The sequence below is a fragment of the Neoarius graeffei genome, chromosome 3 (assembly GCF_027579695.1).
Source record: "Neoarius graeffei isolate fNeoGra1 chromosome 3, fNeoGra1.pri, whole genome shotgun sequence".
NCBI lineage: Eukaryota > Metazoa > Chordata > Actinopteri > Siluriformes > Ariidae > Neoarius > Neoarius graeffei.
In genome coordinates, this window is record NC_083571.1 from 110,878,444 (window position 1) to 110,896,866 (window position 18,423).

Here is an 18,423-nt window from a genome sequence, read left to right on the forward strand (position 1 = left end):
CCTTGGGACAACACGAATCCAACGCACCCTATGGCGTCATATTCCGCCTGGTATATTTTCCGCCATTTTGAAATATGTGAAAATCAATTAAAATGCTTCTCCTCCCTCAATCTTTGACCAATTCCTTCCAAGCTTGGTACATGGCAACTTTGGACTAAGATGCACATAAAACTTACCCGGTTTTTCGAATTTCCTAAGCGTTTGGCCGTGGCGGCCAATCAAATTTGGCCGTGCAGATGTGAAACAGGAAGTGTGCTCATATCTCGGCAGCCCTTTGATCTTTCTTAACCAAACTTGGTGGGATTATGCCCCACCCCGCCATAAGTGCCCATACCACATTTGGTGCACTTTGGCCATTAGGGGGCGCTATAAGTTTCCAAAATGTGTTTTGGCTCATATATAATTGAGCTCATATCTCAGCAGTCTTTTAGCACACACACACACACACACACACACACACACACCTAGTACACTTGAAGTAATTTCAGCCATCACAGTCAATCGAATTTGACGGTGAAGCCGTGCATGCCTCTAACCATCTGGTTGGAGGTACATTTCTGCTTATAAACACTTCCTGTGCATGCCTATGACCGTCTGCCTGGTCAGTTCTTTCTGTTGCCATGGCAACTTAGGCTGGGTCACACTGCTTGGCCCCGCATTGCTGCTTGCAGCTATATTTTAAAGTTTGGATTTTCATGGACTGGATCTGAAGATGCTCCACTGCCACAGTGTGTTGTCTGCCAAGAGGTGCTAGCTAACGATGCTATGAGATGTTTAAAATGTGTAAAACAAGATTTTTTTTTTTTTAAAAGCACAGATGTTTAAAATGTGTAAAAAAAAGATGCTTTTAAAAAGCACAGATGTTTAAAATGTGCAAAAAAGAGGTTTTAAAAAGCACAGATGTTTAAAATGTGTAAAAGAAAAAAAAACGTGTACAACAACCATTGTTTTAAATACGAATGGAACATTAAGTATAGCAACAACAAAAATTGTAAGGGGGGGCGCTGTTGTTTATTTGCTCTCTGAGGGGGGGCTGACTCTCCCACACTTTGAAAACCCCTGGCCTAGCAAAATATGCTGCTTGTAGTTTTATCTTTAAAGGAACAGTCCACCGTATTTCCATAATGAAATATGCTCTTATCTGAATTGAGACGAGCTGCTCCGTACCTATCCGAGCTTTGCGCGACTTCCCAGTCAGTCAGACGCGCTGTCACTCCTGTTAGCAATGTAGCTAGGCTCAGCATGGCCAACGGTATTTTTTGGGGCTGTAGTTAGATGCGACCAAACTCTTCCACGTTTTTCCTGTTTACATAGGTTTATATGACCAGTGATATGAAACAAGTTCAGTTAAAAAAATTGAAACGTAGCGATTTTCTATGCTATGGAAAGTCCGCACTATAATGACAGGCGTACTAACACCTTCTGCGCGCTTCGGCAGCGCATTGATACGGAGCTCAGATATCAATGCGCTGCCGAAGCGCGCAGAAGGTGTTAGTACGGCTGTCATTATAGTGCGGACTTTCCATAGCATAGAAAATCGCCACGTTTCAATTTTTTTAACTGAACTTGTTTCATGTCACTGGTCATATAAACCTATGTAAACAGGAAAAACGCGGAAGAGTTTGGTCGCATCTAACTACAGCCCCAAAAATACCGTTGGCCATGCTGAGCCTAGCTACATTGCAAACAGGAGTGACAGCGCGTCTGACTGACTGGGAAGTCGCGCAAAGCTCGGATAGGTACGGAGCAGCTCGTCTCAATTCAGATAAGAGCATATTTCATTATGGAAATACGGTGGACTGTTCCTTTAAGATACACTACCGTTCAAAAGTTTGGGGTCACCCAGACAATTTTGTGTTTTCCATGAAAAGTCACACTTTTATTTCCCACCATAAGTTGTAAAATGAATAGAAAATATAGTCAAGACATTTTTCTGGCCATTTTGAGCATTTAATCGACCCCACAAATGTGATGCTCCAGAAACTCAATCTGCTCAAAGGAAGGTCAGTTTTATAGCTTCTCTAAAGAGCTCAACTGTTTTCAGCTGTGCTAACATGATTGTACAAGGGTTTTCTAATCATCCATTAGCCTTCTGAGGCAATGAGCAAACACATTGTACCATTAGAACACTGGAGTGAGAGTTGCTGGAAATGGGCCTCTATACACCTATGGAGATATTGCACCAAAAACCAGACATTTGCAGCTAGAATAGTCATTTACCACATTAGCAATGTATAGAGTGTATTTCTGATTAGTTTAAGGTGATCTTCATTGAAAAGAACAGTGCTTTTCTTTCAAAAATAAGGACATTTCAAAGTGACCCCAAACTTTTGAACGGTAGTGTAAGGTTACAGTAATAAGTGAGACAAAACATGCACCAAAAAAAAAAAAAAAAAAAAAATTATATATATATATATATATATATATATATATATATATATATATATAAATAAATAAAATAATGGCGCTCATATGGGACACTTTAACACAGGTGTTTAGAACACCAGTTTCAATTTTATCAACGTTCAATTATTTAGTCGTATGAATTAAACATTGTGGATGAGGACAGATGAAGCTGGGACAGCTGCAATTATAACACAGCTGCATAAACACGGGACATGAGACAGAGGGCCAGTCAATAAACAGCGTTTGAGAGGTTTGTAGGATTATCAGTTCCGGATAGACATGGTTGTGTAAAGTCATGTGCGATTTGTTAAATGGATTTCTATTGAGTTTACACTTCAAAATTAACAGCGCGATAAAAATAAAATGTAATGAACTGTAAATTCAGTTTCTCAAAATCGCGTCCCCCCCGTAAAACTAATAAAGTCAGCTTACAATGAAGGGAACATTAAACACTGATTTCCAAACACTCCTTCGAGAACATTTCTCTGTGTTTGGGTCTTAATAAGAATTAACTAGCGAATAAGTTAGAATGGAGTATTTTGTCCAGTTAGCACTAGGCTAATGCTAACTATATTTACACCTTACCATAGTGAAAAAGGAAAGGCCAGTCTGGATGAAAGGGTGTAAATCGTGACGAAAACGCTCCTACTATTCAGACGATACCTGCTTCATTATACAAATATTTTACTTTTGTTTAATTCCTATTATTTTTAGATAAGACGTTTTCCTTAAACTTTCAATAAGATTACAACCAGAGCGAAGCCATTATTGTTAACCTGTTTTCCCGTCATTCATTGCGGTTAAATCCCAAATCTCTCCCTGCTCACTACATATGTACACTATATAGGGTCTGAAAGAGCGACAGGCTATGGAGGGCCAAGTAGACTACATTGCTAAGAGGAGGCCATTTTATAAGCCTACTACAATTACGTAATTTTATACTTCTTTTACTAACTGCTCACTCAGTATATTTGTTGTCCTACTGCCCTCTACCGTAACTCTACGGTACTGCAACAATAGCCTAACATGGACTCAACAAGATTTCGACTAAACTACAAAATAATTTCTTTTGCTCGCCAAAATATAGTGCACGATAGAGCACTAGTATTTGCAATATTTATTAAACAACAAAGTGTATTTTGGCTTTGTGAAAACATTATAAAGTATACAGCCTATAGCTCTCTTTTTGTATGTCTACATCATGGGATCCTTTGTGCAAAGTGAGCAAAGAGTGATCTATAGTGGAAGCACTTTGTAAAACAGAGTGATAAAAAGGGGAAGCTAAAAATCTGAGTTTACTAATGAACGGGTGACCAGCAAGTGTTATTCTGTCATCTTCTTCTTCTTTTGGCTGCTCCCGATTAGGGGTCGCCACAGCAGATCTTTCGTCTCCATTGCTCCCTGTCTTCCGCATCCTTCTCTACCACACCTGCCACTTTCATGTCCTCTCTCACCACATCCATGTATCTCCTCTTTGGCCTTCCTCGTTTTCGTTTGCCTGGCAGCTCCATCCTCAACATTCTCCTTCCAACATGCTCTGCATCTCTTCTCAGGATGCGCCCATACCATCTCAGTCTCATCTCTCTTAGCTTAATTCCCAAGATTTCTACATGTGCTGTCCCTCTGATGTACTCGTTCCTTATCCTGTCCAACCTTGTCACTCCCATTGTAAACCTTAACATCCTCAACTCCGCCACCTCCAACTTTGCCTCCTGTCTCTTTGTTAAGGGTACTGTCTCCAATCCATACCGTACATCATAGCTGGTCTCACTACTGTCTTATACATCTTACCTTTCACTTTTGCTGGGACTTTCCTATCACAAATGACTCCCGAAATCCTTCTCCAACTGCTCCACCCTGCCTGCACTCTCTTTCTCACCTCACTATCGCAGCCCCCATTTTCCTGCACACTTGACCCCAGGTACTTGAATTCACCAACTTTCTTTATGTCTGCTCCTTGCATCTTAAATATCATATTCTAGGAGGCAAATGAAGGCCAAACCAGGGCAAGGAGGTTGGTTTGGTTTACGGTTATTTAGCACAAAAGTTTTTTTAGCACAAGTATTTTACCACAAATCCAAAGCCTTTTAGCACAAATTCAAAGTCTTTTAGTACAAGTTCTAAAGTCTCTTAGCACTGGGGGCGTGTCTACGGGGGGGGGGGGGGGGGGGGGGGCAGTGCCCACCCTGAGATAAGCCTTGCCCACCCTGATAAATTGATTGCCCATCCTATAAAAAACGCCTGTGAATATCATCACAATATGCGCGATTTTGCTCGGAGGTGGCGTCTTGTGTTCTCCTTTAAATCCATTTTGCACTCTACTGCTTTCTCATTGGCCATTTCGAAAGGGAAAGGGAGGGGGGGTGCCCTGCCCACCCTATATATAAAAAAGCTGCGTGCGTGCTCGCTCTACGCACATGCGGTAGTAGCAAAGTCAGTGTGTACGGCAGTACTGTAGATTCCGAGTTAATAGTTAACAGTAATACATTGCTTACTTTCCCTTCTGATAGTCATGCATAGGTTTCTCATTAAAAAGCAGACACCCTCACCCCCCGTGCCCAGCACTTCCTCCGATACTGAGGACATTTCTCAGCCCAGCACCTCTGCCCTCAACCAAAGTTGCCTCAACACCGTGCTAAGCGCTGCATCTTTGTTGGTGGATGCTAATATCGTACATGTCTCTGTTCCCGTTGACGCTAGCACCTCTGCTACAACAGATATTACCGATAAAGATGCATTGCTCTGCACAAACGTTACAGGCATACAGTCTTCCGTTCCCCTTGATTTAAACATGGATAGCCCATCTCAGCCCATTCTAAAAATTTATCCAAAACGCCTTTTTGGCCAAACCTACCGGTCATTTAGTGCAGGCTGGTTTCAGTCACGGCCATGGTTGGAATATTCAGTCTTGCAAGATGCCAGCTTTTGCTTTGCCTGTCGCAAATTTAGTTTAAATTCGGACAACATATTCACCAAACGTGGGTACACTAATTGGAAAAAGGCTCTGGAAAAAGACGGTAGCTTTAACAAGCACGCTTCCAGCCTTGTGCACATTAGGGTGATGTCCGCCTGGCAGGAGTGTCAACGCCGTGGAGAGACAGGAGAAAGTATCATTCACCTTCTCGGTCAAACTCAGATTGAAAAGAACAGATACTATGTGAAAAGTGTAGGTGAAGTCATACAATTCCTCGCAGTAAATGAACTGGCTTTTCGGGGGCACACTCACGGGGCTGAGAATGAGGAAGGGCTTTTAATCCGGCTGTTCGAGTATACACTCCTCAAAGATCAAAAACTGAAGGATATCACAAAATGCATCCCCGAAAATGCTAAATACACGTCTAACACCATCCAAAACGAGATAATTGAAACTCTGGCAAAAATGGTTCTAAAAGAAATCAAAAGGAAATATGATGAGGCTGACACCCCTGGCATGAGCATCAAGTGTGATGGCACCAGGGACCGCTGTAACACTGAGAACCTGTCAATAATAATTCGATTTGTCCGGAATTCCATTCCAGAGGAACATTTAATTGGCTTAGTTGAATTGGACCAGCTTAATGCTGAATATATGTGCAATCAAATCCTTTCACATTTGTCTGATCTGGGTTACAGTGCAAATAATTTGGTCTCCCAATGCTATGATGGTGCTTCTGTTATGTCAGGAGTGAGGGGTGGTGTCCAGGCCTTGCTACAGAGCAAAGTTGGCAAAGACATCCCTTATGTCCACTGTTACAATCACCAACTACATCTGGCAGTGGTACATGCAATGCAGTCTGAGCCTCTAGCAAAGAAGTTCTTTGACTGGTCTGGTGCAATGAACACATTTTGTCACAGTCATTATGTTGTACATAGATATGACACCCCCACACTGAAAAGACTCCTTGAAATCCGATGGACCAGTCATCATGATGTCACAAAATCAATTGTTGACAATGAGGATGCCATCAGGCAGCTTCTGTCTGAGGTAGCAGACGATAACACTGCTCCTTTTGACCTCTGTACAGAAGCGTGTGGTCTTCTGATCCAGCTGAACTGCCTGAACTTCTTTGACACTGGTAGATTTCTCCTTCGTGTGCTTGGTGCGCTGAAGCCAGCCAATTCAATTCTCCAGTCACAAACAGTAGATTTATGCACTGCAGGAGAGGTGGTGGCAGCCTCACTGAGTACACTGAAGGAGTTACGTTGCGACTCCTTCTGGGAGGAGCATTTCTCTCACTGTGGAAGCACTCCTAATCCACCTAAAAGGAGACCGACAGTTAACTCCCAGCTTGATGGTAGCATTATTTTGTCAAGTATAGGGCATGGTGACTCCAACAACCTAGCAAGTGCTCCTAATCAGGCATTTAAAAAGGCTATGTACAACATTCTTGACAGAGCTATTGTGGAAATGGAGACAAGGTTCTGTCAAAAAAATGTTGACTTAATGAAGGCGACATCATTCCTCCTGCCCACATCTGTGTCTTTTCTTGACCCCTCTCTCCTACAGCCACTTCAAGTGCTTGCAGGCCAGGAACTTAATTATGTGGGCTTACAAAATGAAATTGCTGTGGCAAAAACACTGTTAGTCAATAATCTAAGCACAGATGCTAACCTCTCTGAAGTGTGCAAATGCATCCAGCAGTACAAGGAGGCCTTCCCCATGCTGCATAAACTGTATGTCACCGCACTCATCATTGGTGTGTCATCAGCTGCATGTGAAAGCTCTTTTTCTACTCTGACTCACATTCTCACACCTCTCCGAAGAACAATGCTGCATTCAAGGAAGACACATTTAGTCATTCTGGCACATGAAAAACAAATAACAAAGAATTTGGATATGAATGAATTTGTTTTAGAATTTTCCAAATCTAACCGCAGACTAATACTGTAGATATTCCAGGTTATACACTAGAAACTGATCACTTATCTAACTAGACTGAGAGTAATTTTCCACTATTCTTGTTCTCTAGTAGGTATAGTTCTTTAATACACCTATATTGCAGCCTATAAGTTCTGTTTGTATTCATAAAAAAGGGAAAAAATATTGATATAAAAATGTTCCATTGCTTCTATTAATCACACAAGTCCATGTAATGACAGGTCCTTTCCTTTTATCACTAGATGCAGATATGGTGCATAATGAAGCCCAACCTTTTTTTCATGTGTCTGTTTTTTTCATGTTTGACCCTCTGAATGTTTATGTGTGAGTATGGATCTCAACTTACACTACATTCCAAATTATTATGCAAATGACTTTTTTCACTGATTTTCCTGAAGAGTCAGTAGAAATGACAATTGTCCTAATTTTCAAGTCATCAACCATCAGTGTACAAATCAACTGTTTTTGAACGAACCTTCCAATGCTAACTGTATTTTTTTAAATAAAAAAAAAAACTAAAAATGGACTGTTCCAAATTATTACGCAAAACAGAGTTTCAAAAGATTTTTGTTCTTGTAAAGAACTAAAAATGGCCATTTGTGAAATTGGAAGCATTAGTAGGTGATAATTACTGGAATCAAAACCTAGTTCAATCAAAAGATCTTATAGTTCAAACTGCATTACTGGATTTGTAGCAGATTCAGAGCCCAGTGGGGCTACCCAACTCCCTGGGGTCAAGCAGATGATGATGGTGAGGACGATGATGATAAAAAGTAGCAAATGTCACAAGAGCAATAAACAAAACCTCTTCCAAGCAGTGCAGATTTCCCACCATTATGTTATTTTATCCACTTTGCTTCAACCAATCACCAGCAACTATCATTTAGGAAATCTTTGTCCTATTAATTTGCTCATACCCGTCTGAATGCGCTATTAATCATGGGAAACACGTCTGATCACGAAAATGGGGGACTTATACACACATACATACACATACACTACAATAAGAAATGTAATTTGTTGCCCCCCCAAATAAACCAAATGCCCACCCAAGCATGACATCCTGGCAACGCCTCTGCTTAGCACAACTCTAAGTTCTTTAGCACAAAATCCAAAAACACTTATTTCCACACTATGGTGGATATCATAGTATATACATCCATTTCCGTTCACCAAGTGCTCAATTAAAAGAAAACAATAGGATTAGAGAAGTAAAAATTTTTGCCATCTATCCCATTGTTATTTCAGGTTTAAAGAATGACGCAAAAACACAATAAAGTTTATTATTATTCAAATAAAGTGCAAGCTGTTCTTGATCTGATCAACTTGTGCAAATTGTCTATAATCTGTGCATTGCATTTTTTTTTGTACAATCTATAAATGAGCGTTTGTGGTTTATTGATTTGATAATTTAGTGTTAAATAACGTTTTTTAGCGGTTGATAGTACTGAACAAAAACAAACAAAAAAAGAAATATTGAAATCAAATATAAACATGCTGCAACAAAGTGAATTTCCCTGTAAACTAGCCACAGCTTCGAGACTTGTCTTGATGATCAAACAACCCTTACATCTCAACATAATCTCTTCTTCTTCTTCTTCTTCTTCTTCTTCTTCATGATTGCCATATCATAAACAACTGATATATTAATTTTGGTTGTTTTGTCATTCCTGAATGTTTATACTGCACTGTTATTTAATTACCATTTGTTCTAGGATACTTTCATGGAAGTTTCTTTCGTTTGTTTACATACCACAATCGTTGGTTACTAAGGAGACATGATTCTCATTTTTGTCATTGAAATTGGTCTTTTTTTGGTTAAAGACTTTGTAGCTTTATTAGTCAAATACATATGAAAACAGTGATATGTGATATCAAATGGACTTTTAATAATTTGAGTAAGTTTTTAGGAATAGATTCTGCTCTTATTCGGCAAAACAAATGTTGTCAAACGGGGCAAGAGACATAATCCTCTAGTTAATTAATTTGGCAAACGTGTAATTATTGACAGTCAGTTGAATTGTGATATGATCAGAAGTGACTGAAGTTATCTATGAAGGTCCCCACATTCAAGGTTTGTTATGGCTTAACTACAAATATCCAAAGAGACCAAAGAATCGGATTTTCAATTCACATTTCAGGGATCAACAACTGATCCTTAACATGCACAGCAGCAGAAATTCCAGCTTCCAGTCCCTAAGCAATCATAATAAACACCTTCCTATATCAAGATGAGTATTTTTTTCAATTATTGTGACCATGATCCAGAGTTGTGCTAAAGAACATAGAGTTGTGCTAAGTGATTTTAGAACTTGTGCTAAAAAACTTTGGATTTGTGCTAAAAGACTTTAGATTTGTGATAAAAAACTTTTGTGCTAAATAACCGGATACCTGTTTGTGTCATGTAGGGAGCTTCTTTATTATGTATAGGGCCCTGATCACACTATCCTTGACTTGCAAGTGACATCAAAGAAAAATAGAAACCCGGATGTCGGCCATGTTGGTGGATATACAAATGCGGTGTCAAGCGGCATTCTGTACAAAACATAGTCACGCATGTGCAACTCTCTTTGTTTTTCCACTGCTTTAAGCATTCTTTTAGCTATGCCATAGTATCTTTGTGCTCTATACGATTGTGGTCACAACAGTACTCGTGACTGTGGCACTGTCAGGTACGCGAGGGAGGCGGATGTATGTGCAGAAGTTTTCAGTTTAATAACAAAGAGCATATATACATATACATAAATGTGTAAAACACACACAAGCAAACAGTCCAAATGGGCAGGCTAGATCAGAAACGTGATAACAGGCAAAAGGGTTGGTCAAAGCGCAAACAATATATCAAAGGCAAAACTAGAATGAGAACAAGAAACAGGCACAAAAATCGAGAAACAAGAAATAAAGGACACGAGTAGAAAGGCTCAGTAGTGCGTACTTGCGTATCGTAATACTTAGTGATGCTAATGCATCAGCACAGTCTTTAAATAGGCAAACACATAGTTCCTTAATTGAGTTCAGGTACGCCTTATTCACAGCGCACATGCTGGAGTCCACTCGGTGGGTGCGCAGTCTGAGGCGAGCCTTCGGGTGCATGCGTCACAGCACACAGGACTGACAGAACCCCCTCCCAAAGAGCTCCCTCTGGGAGCAAAAATCCATAATACTTGGCCCCAGTGGGGGTTCGGGCTCAGGCTCAGGACATGACTTGGATTCTTGGCTAGGAGTGGGCTTGAGCTGGGGACTTGGGTTCTGGGCCAGAATCATGCTCAGACTCCAGAACTGACTTGAATCTTGGACTAGGCTTGGATCCAGGACTGAAGGTGGCCTCAAGCTCTGGGCTGGATTCGAGCTCTGGGGATGAGTTGAGCTTTGGGCTGGACTCTGGCTCCAGCTCAGGAGAAGACTCAGGCTTGAGCTCTGGATCTGGCTTGGGCTTGAGCTCTGAAGGCAATTTGAGCTTCAGGCTGGACTCTGGCTCCAGCTCAGGAGATGACTCAGACTTGGGCTCTGGATCTGGCTTGGGCTCAAGGCTGGAAATGTGCTCGAGCTCTGAAGATGACTTGAACTCTGGCTCCAGCTCAGGAGATGACTCAAACTGGAATTCTGGAACTGGCTTGGACACATGGCTGGAAGTGTGCTCGAGCTCCAAAGATGACTTGGGCTCTGGAGATGGCCCGAGCTCTGGACTGGACTCTTGCTCAAGCTCTGAAGAAGACTCAGGTAGGAGTTCAGGAACTGACTTGGGCTCAGAGCAGGAAGCGAGCTTCGACTCAGGCTCCAGGCTGTATTCGGGCTCAGTAGAGGACTCTGGCTCTGGGGATGACTTGAATTCTGGACTTGGCTTGGACTGTGGACTTGGCTCTTTTGAACTGTGGACTTGGCTCTCTTTTGAACTCTGGACTTGGCTCTGTTTTGAACTCTGGACTTGGCTTAGACTCAGAACTGGACTCAGGCATGGACTCAAACTCTGTCAGCGTGTTGCTTCAGTCCTGGTTAGGACCTGGTGGCGGGACGACGCAGATGTCTTCATGGCCGGGCAGCGGCGGGATGACGCAGACATCTTCATGGCCAGGCGGCAGCGGGACAATGCAGACATCTTCATGGCCAGCTGAGGCAGAGGTCATTCCGACATTCTCTGACACAGGTTCAGGAATAGGCTCAGGTTCTGGCCTTAACTCTGGCACCGGCACTGAAGCTGATGCAAGTGCTGACTCTGGCGCTGGCTCTGACGCAGGTTCTGATGCTGGCTCTGGCACTGGAGCTGACTCCGACACTGGCACTGGCTCTGGAGTAGGCACTGACACAGGCTCTGATGCTGGCTCTGGCACTGGAGCTGACTCTGACACTGGCGCTGGCATAGGTGCTGGAGTAGACACTGGCACAGGCTCTGACACTGGCTCTGGCACTGGTTCTGGAGCAGGCACTGACTCTGGCTCCGCCTCTGGCACTGGAGTTGACACTGGCGCTGACTCTGGCACTGGTTCTGGAACAGACACTGGTGCTGACTCTGGCTCCAACTCTAGCACTGGTTCTGGAGCAGACACTGGCGCTGACTCTGGCTCTGACTCTGGCACTGGTTCTGGAGCAGACACTGGCACTGACTCTGGCTCTGACTCTGGCACTGGTTCGGACGCTGGCACTGGCTCAGGTTCAGGCATTCTGGGTTCTGATACAGGCACTGGTTCAGGCATTAATTCAGCTGCTGGTTCTGGCTGAGAAACCAGCTCAGGGGAAACAGCCTCCAAGAAGGGCTCAGGAACAGCTTCCTCTGCTGTCTCTACATCAGCCACTGGGGGGAGCTCTGGAGCAATGGTCTCCTTGGCTCAGTCGGCCACTGGAGGGAGCGCTGGAGCGATGGCCTTCAGGAGGCGCTCTAGTGCAATGGCCTCCTCTACTGCCACTGCTTCGGCCTCAGGCATGATAGCCCCCTCTCAAAAATTATGGGAGTTCTTCTCTAAGTACTCATAAATAAACCAGAGCATAAACTGAAACTCCTGTGAACTCTGGAGGCATGGGTGCTCTAATCTCATGAGCAGGGCGTGATTTGTCAAAAAACCAGAAGGGGGGATGATTTTTTTTTTAATTCAAATGAACATTAGATTTTTTAACTTGCCTAAATAGGCCCACAATATTACTTAGGATTGTATCTGCAGCAACATTTTACTTTTAATTTTCACCATGTTGACTACGATGCTATATGGAAAAAACCCCGCAAAAAGTAGGCAGGCCCTTTTTCAGGTCTGTGGATTAATCTATCCCAACGTGGCAAAACATTTTCATCTGAACTTCAATCAAACACACAAAAATAATTTCCTAAATAGGCTAGCACAACATGATGTCAACACTCACGAACAGGTTTGACAAACTAGACTAAGTAAACAGTCTGCTCTGGTGACGAATTTGTGGTGGCTTTTTTGGTTTTCCTGTCGGGACATTGTCTGCAGCATTTCAGCCCTCTTTTATCCACATTTCTGCAAATTTGTGTGCAGGAAAGGAGGCAACCTCTGGACCATTAACACCAATGAACAGTAGGCTATTCAACGTGGAGATGTGCATTCTCTTTCTTTCATCTGTGAGGATGTGGTTCATCTCACTAAACCCACGCTCGCACTCAGCTGTTGACACAGGGAGTGTGGAGACCGTGGTGAGCACTTTTTTCAAAGTCTCCCCTGTGACACCGTTACATTTCAACTCATGAAATTCTTTGAGGAGTGTGGGCATATTTGTGCCTGTTATAGCAAGGGTTTTATGAATTGTCAGAAGTTTGTCGTCCCCATATAGCATCCGTCCATCTTCATCGGAGGGCCAGCTTGACGGATTCAGCGCTGCTGCCGCAGAAAAAATTCCCTCGTCATCGAGCCTGCTCTGAATGTTGTCTTCCAAGGAGATGAAAAAATGCTCACTAAAGGTCTCTGCCTTTTGTCGTTCTCCATCACTTGGCTGAGACACATTAACCCCCTTGAATGTTTGCATACTGCCCAATTCCTCCTTCAGACATCTTATATTTACTCCATCGACCTTCCTCATAGACCTCAATGTCCGCACGGCAACGTCCACCTCAGTATTGGCAGTGACAGCTGTGGCATCTCTTCTCTGAAGAAAGAGGGACAAGGCCTGAAGAGTTTCGAGTTCATCTTTCACTAATACCATCTCCCCCACAAAAAGCCACTGTATCATCTTAGAATGAATTCCCTGACATTTGGCCCTATCTTTGGAGAATCATGATTTGTCTTTGGCCAGTGCTGCAAAGAGTTTGACCAGGGCTGGGTAGCTTTCCCAAAGGGCCATCACAGATGTGCATGATGAGGATAGCCAGCGCACGTCAAATACCCGTCCTATCCTGCGAACTTGCATCTCCAAATTGGAGGCAGCAAGCTCTAGCTCTTGCATATTCTTTGGACTTTGAGAGAAAAAGGCGTACAGGGAGTCAGTGAACATCTGAAAATCTGTTATTTGTTTTACAGTGTCATGAACGGCAAGTTCTAGTTTGTAATTCATGCAGTGAATGACGATCAGATTAGGGTTAATCTCCTCACGTAGGAGTGTGGCGACCCCTCTGTATCGACCCAACATAGCGCCAGCCCCATCCGTCGCAAAACCAATTAGTCTGGAGTGCAACATGTCTTTTGAGATGCCCTGCTTCTCAAGGCACTGTAGCAGAGTGTTACATATCGCCGATCCAGTGCATGACTGTAATTCAGCAAGTTGAAAGAAAAAATTGCAGCACTTCCCTTCAAAGGGAATTCTGATGTAAATGATCAGACACGTTTTATTTGAAATGGTTGTGCTCTCATCAATGAGAATGCTGAACTTGTCGGGTGAGATTTTAATAAAGTCCACTAGAAGCACTGACATTTTCTCTGCAATAAACACTAGCATATTCCGGCATGCCTTGTCAGAATGCAGCATGTTGCCAAGGTTAACACCATTGAGTTGTTGCAGTTCAACCAGGTGTGGCTGCATTTTGAATGAGAGGTCAGTGTAGCAGATCATATACCGTAAGCTGTGTGAAAGCAGTACTCTGTAGTTTTTAAATACTGTTCATGATGCTTTTGCCACAGAGCTGCACTGTTCTCAGCTGCCTTCTCAATTGCGGTCTCTTGTCTTTTTTGTAAAATTTCAATGCATTTGATGTGGCTCTGACAATTTCCATACTTGCTAATCTTGTCATTTAATTTCTTTGCGGTTTTGGCTTTTATGCCATTAATGAAGGCAGAGTCGATATGAAGTCTCTCCGGTGTATGTGGCCCTAAATCTTTTATGTCAGAACAAGCTTGGCACTTGACTGACCCGTCTGTGCTAACAGCAAGCCACTCATGACCCTCTCTCCATTTAGCAAAGCGTGCCGGCTCAATGCACCCTCCTACCACATGTGTCTCAGATGAGTCGCTAGCAAGTAGGTCTACCTCGGAGTTTCTTTCTTCATCGTGAGGCTGGGAGTCGACCTGTACATGAGCGCTAACCTCCATTGCAACATAATTTCTTGCGCTATCACTCTCAGGTGTTAATCTAGTTGTTTTATTTGCAGGTCCTGTAAAATATGATGATATGCTGCTTTGAATGCATTTCATTTTCTCGGCCCTGCTTTCACTACTGCTCTCGGCCAAGTTCCCACACTAAAATGTTACAATGTTTATATTGTGTCTGGTGACATTCAGAAACATTAAGTGTAGATGCGCCGTCTGTCAGTAGCCTACTCTGATGTATGGGCTGCATGTTTGAAGATCGTTAGATTTTAAGTAGCATCAGTTAAGTTGCATTCATCGCTATCAAGGGGGGATAGTCCATGTCCCCACCAGAGATAAAAATGATTTAGCAGAGGTAGGGATAGGAAAACCAGAAGGAGAGAAATCCCTCCCTACAAATCGCACCCTGCTCATGAGGCACTTGGCCCATTGGCATACTCGTCCAGTCAGCCAGGAAATCATGAATGTAACCCAGATGGGTTCTGGAGGCTTAGGTTCCTCAAGGTCCGCACAAAAGACGCTACATTGGATGCTGAATCCACACGGGTGATACTCTCCATCGTAGGGTGTAGGCATGTAAGCACTGGTACACTGGCAGAAAAGTGATGCGAGAGGCTGAGATATGAAATTCCGGAAGTGGCGTGGCATGGAGTACTGGAAACCTTCTGCTACATCCATTGTAAGGTGAAGTATTCTGTCAGGTATGCGAGGGAGGCAGATGTATGTGCAGAAGTTTTCAGTTTAGTAACAAAGAGTATATATACATATACACAAACTTGTAAAACACACACAAGCAAACAGTCCAAATGGGCAGACTAGATCAGAAACATGATAACAGGCAAAAGGGTCGGTCAAGACGCAAACAGTATATCAAAGGCAAAACTAGAATGAGAACAAGAAACAGGCACAAGAATTGAGAAACTAGAAATCAAGAACATGGCTAGAAAGGTTTGGTAATGTGTACTTGCGTATCGTAATACTTAGTGATGCTAATGCATCAGCACAGTCCTTAAATAGGCAAACACATAGTTCCTTAATTGAGCTCAGGTGCGTCTTGTTCATGGCACACATGCTGGAGTCCACTCAGTGCACGCAGCCCAAGGCGCACCTTCAGGTGCACGCACCACAGCACGCAGGACTGATAGGCACGTTCCAATTTTTTAGAATTCCGTCCGTGTTTCGGAAGAAGGGCAAGGAAACTCTGAGGCTTAGTACAGAGAGGAGACGAGGGGATCAGGACACTTCGTCCAATGACCATTTTGTCCAATAGTTAAGGCATTTCGTCCAAAAACTATTTTCATATGCACTATCAATTATTTTATATTTCAGGTATTCTGGTGTTCGCGAATGAAAGCCCCACAAGAGCGCTGCTCCGCGTCTAAAGATTTAACATGATCCAGCCGGCTTTAAAAATTAATAATTCGGCCAACGGAGCTCGCAGTGAAGCCAAATTTTACAGACACCTCCCTCTAAGCCTCTCTCTTTGAAAGAGCATGGTCTTGGGTTGGTAGGACTGCGCCTCAGCCTGGGATTCACGAACAAAACCCCCGTGAGAGCGCTGCTCAGCACCTGAAGATTTAATATGATCCAGCCGGAAATATAGACATGCAAGCGAGCAGCCTGCAATGACAAGGGAGTGAACTCATCCCAGGGTCAGTAAGTGGCATGGGCTGATGTGGTTATCCCCCTTAGTACGCTGTTCAGTGTCGAAGTGCACATACTATGGCACTCATTTGCTTTACAAAAATGTGTTTTCCTTCAGTCAAATTCCACTGACAATTCCTCCTTTGTTTGAACAAACAAATACCTGAAATATAAAATAATTGATAGTGCATATGAAAAAGGCTTTGGATGAAATGTCTTAACTATAGAGTGCTTTCGAGGTCAGCGCGAACCCAGTGGCGGCCATATTGGAAGTCAAAGCGCGCTGTGTCAGTGCATTGTTGTTGTTCAGCGAAGCAAAAAGGGGTGACAATGCCGAATACGTGTGCCATTGTTGGCTGTAGTAGCCGGGGGGAAAAAGGGTGGCAAAAGCTTCCACAGACTCCCTAAAGTCGTGACTAACCAGGGAATTGCAGCACAGGAGAAAAGCGAGCGGAGGAGACGACAGTAGCTGGCTGCCATCAACCGATCAAATTTAGGACAACTTGACTGTATCCGGATTTGTTCTGATCACTTTGTGACAGGTAGGTTAATATTGTCTTGAATTTCATAGTTACTAAAATAGTTATTTTAATTTCATAGTTACCGGTAGCATCCAGTATGCCGGCTGTTGTGTGACCGTCGTTCTTTCCCTCAGTCTCGTGGCCGCTTCAACATAAAACAACAGGGAAGCAACATGGGAGCAACATTCCCCAAGTCCAGCAATGCAGTTGCAATGTGCACACAAAATAGCATGTCTCTTGTCAACTATTATCCAGGGGTGTAGACTAGGCTGGGATAGACTCTGCGAGTGTAACACTTTCCCTCTGATCACTTTTGTCTCTCCGTCTTCAGCAGTAAACACCGACACATCGCGGACCCAACCGGACACAAATCTATCGTATGCTTCCATACTCTTGTAGTTCTGGAAATCTTTTAGTTCACAAAATGGACTTGGGTGAAACACTAGATAGTTCACAAGATCTATGTATGTTAAATGCGGCAACAAGCTGGGGTCAGCTTTCCATTCCTTCTCACTAACAGTGTATGGATCTACATTCCCAATGAAACGTACCTTCTCAGCATAACGCTCCTGTGCCTGCTTATCCAAACTTTCACAGTAGTGCTCCATCACTTCAGATATCTAAATTCTTAAAAAATCCAAGCTTCTAAGCCCTCTAACGCGGAAACGAATCGGTGAATGTGTACTCTATGATGTGTACTCTATGAGCGCTCTGGGGCGAGTGACTTCCAAGATGGCCGCGCACACGCAGTGTTACTATTTTTAGCATCATCTCAGAGCCCTCTATTGGACGAAAAGGCATTGAATGAAACTTACCTGTATTTGTACTCAATGATCGGTAGAAGCATTTTATCTTCAGAAAAGTCTGACTTTTTTAAATAATATGGGTCAAAACTCACTCGATCATTCAAATCATGGTAATACTGAGAAAATTCAGCATTGTTTACAGACACACTTTCAGTGGTTGCCATCCTACAGTGGCGGCTCCTGAATTTTTTTTCAGGGGGGGCAATTTTCCCCCGTTATGTCTACACGGACCATAAATGTCCACAGGACTGAAGTAAATTGACCTAGGTAGCAAATCAATTGGCCGAACTTGTTTTTGCCTGGTAAATTCAGATATCAATATAGACAATATCTCTTCTCTCCACTAGGTGGCAACACTGAACAAGTTAAAGGTGGCAAACTAAGGTAGCCTAGTAAACTAGACCCACCCGCCTAGCGGCCAAAAATATTTTTGCCTACGAGTGGCAAATATTCACATTTAGTCTGGCTTGCCAGGCTAAAACTAAGGAAGATTCATTGTGAAGCCTTCAAAGCAAAACATTTGGCATCACAATCAATTAATATTACATTACTCATTTATTTTCTCATATTTTTCCAGTATTCTATAATAAGTAGACACAAATTCTTAATTATAAACATATTCTAATTTCTTCATTCTAAAGAATGCAATTAAAGTGGCAGGATATAAATCCAAAACAAGTGTTTATTTAAGTTTTGAAAAAGATGAAAAAAAGCATAACCAT

The 18,423-nt window shown here is 42.8% G+C and overlaps 1 protein-coding gene across 1 annotated transcript in view; it reads right to left on the reverse strand.

Moving 5' to 3' along the window:
• si:ch211-22i13.2 (uncharacterized protein LOC553945 homolog) overlaps positions 1-3,223 on the reverse strand; it is a 23,872-nt gene extending 20,649 nt beyond the window's left edge. The window contains exon 1 of the mRNA XM_060917900.1: positions 2,992-3,223. Coding sequence (XP_060773883.1) covers positions 2,992-2,994 — 3 coding nt within the window. The 5' untranslated portion in view covers positions 2,995-3,223. The remainder of the gene's footprint in view (positions 1-2,991) is intronic.
• Between the last annotated feature and the right edge of the window lie 15,200 nt (positions 3,224-18,423).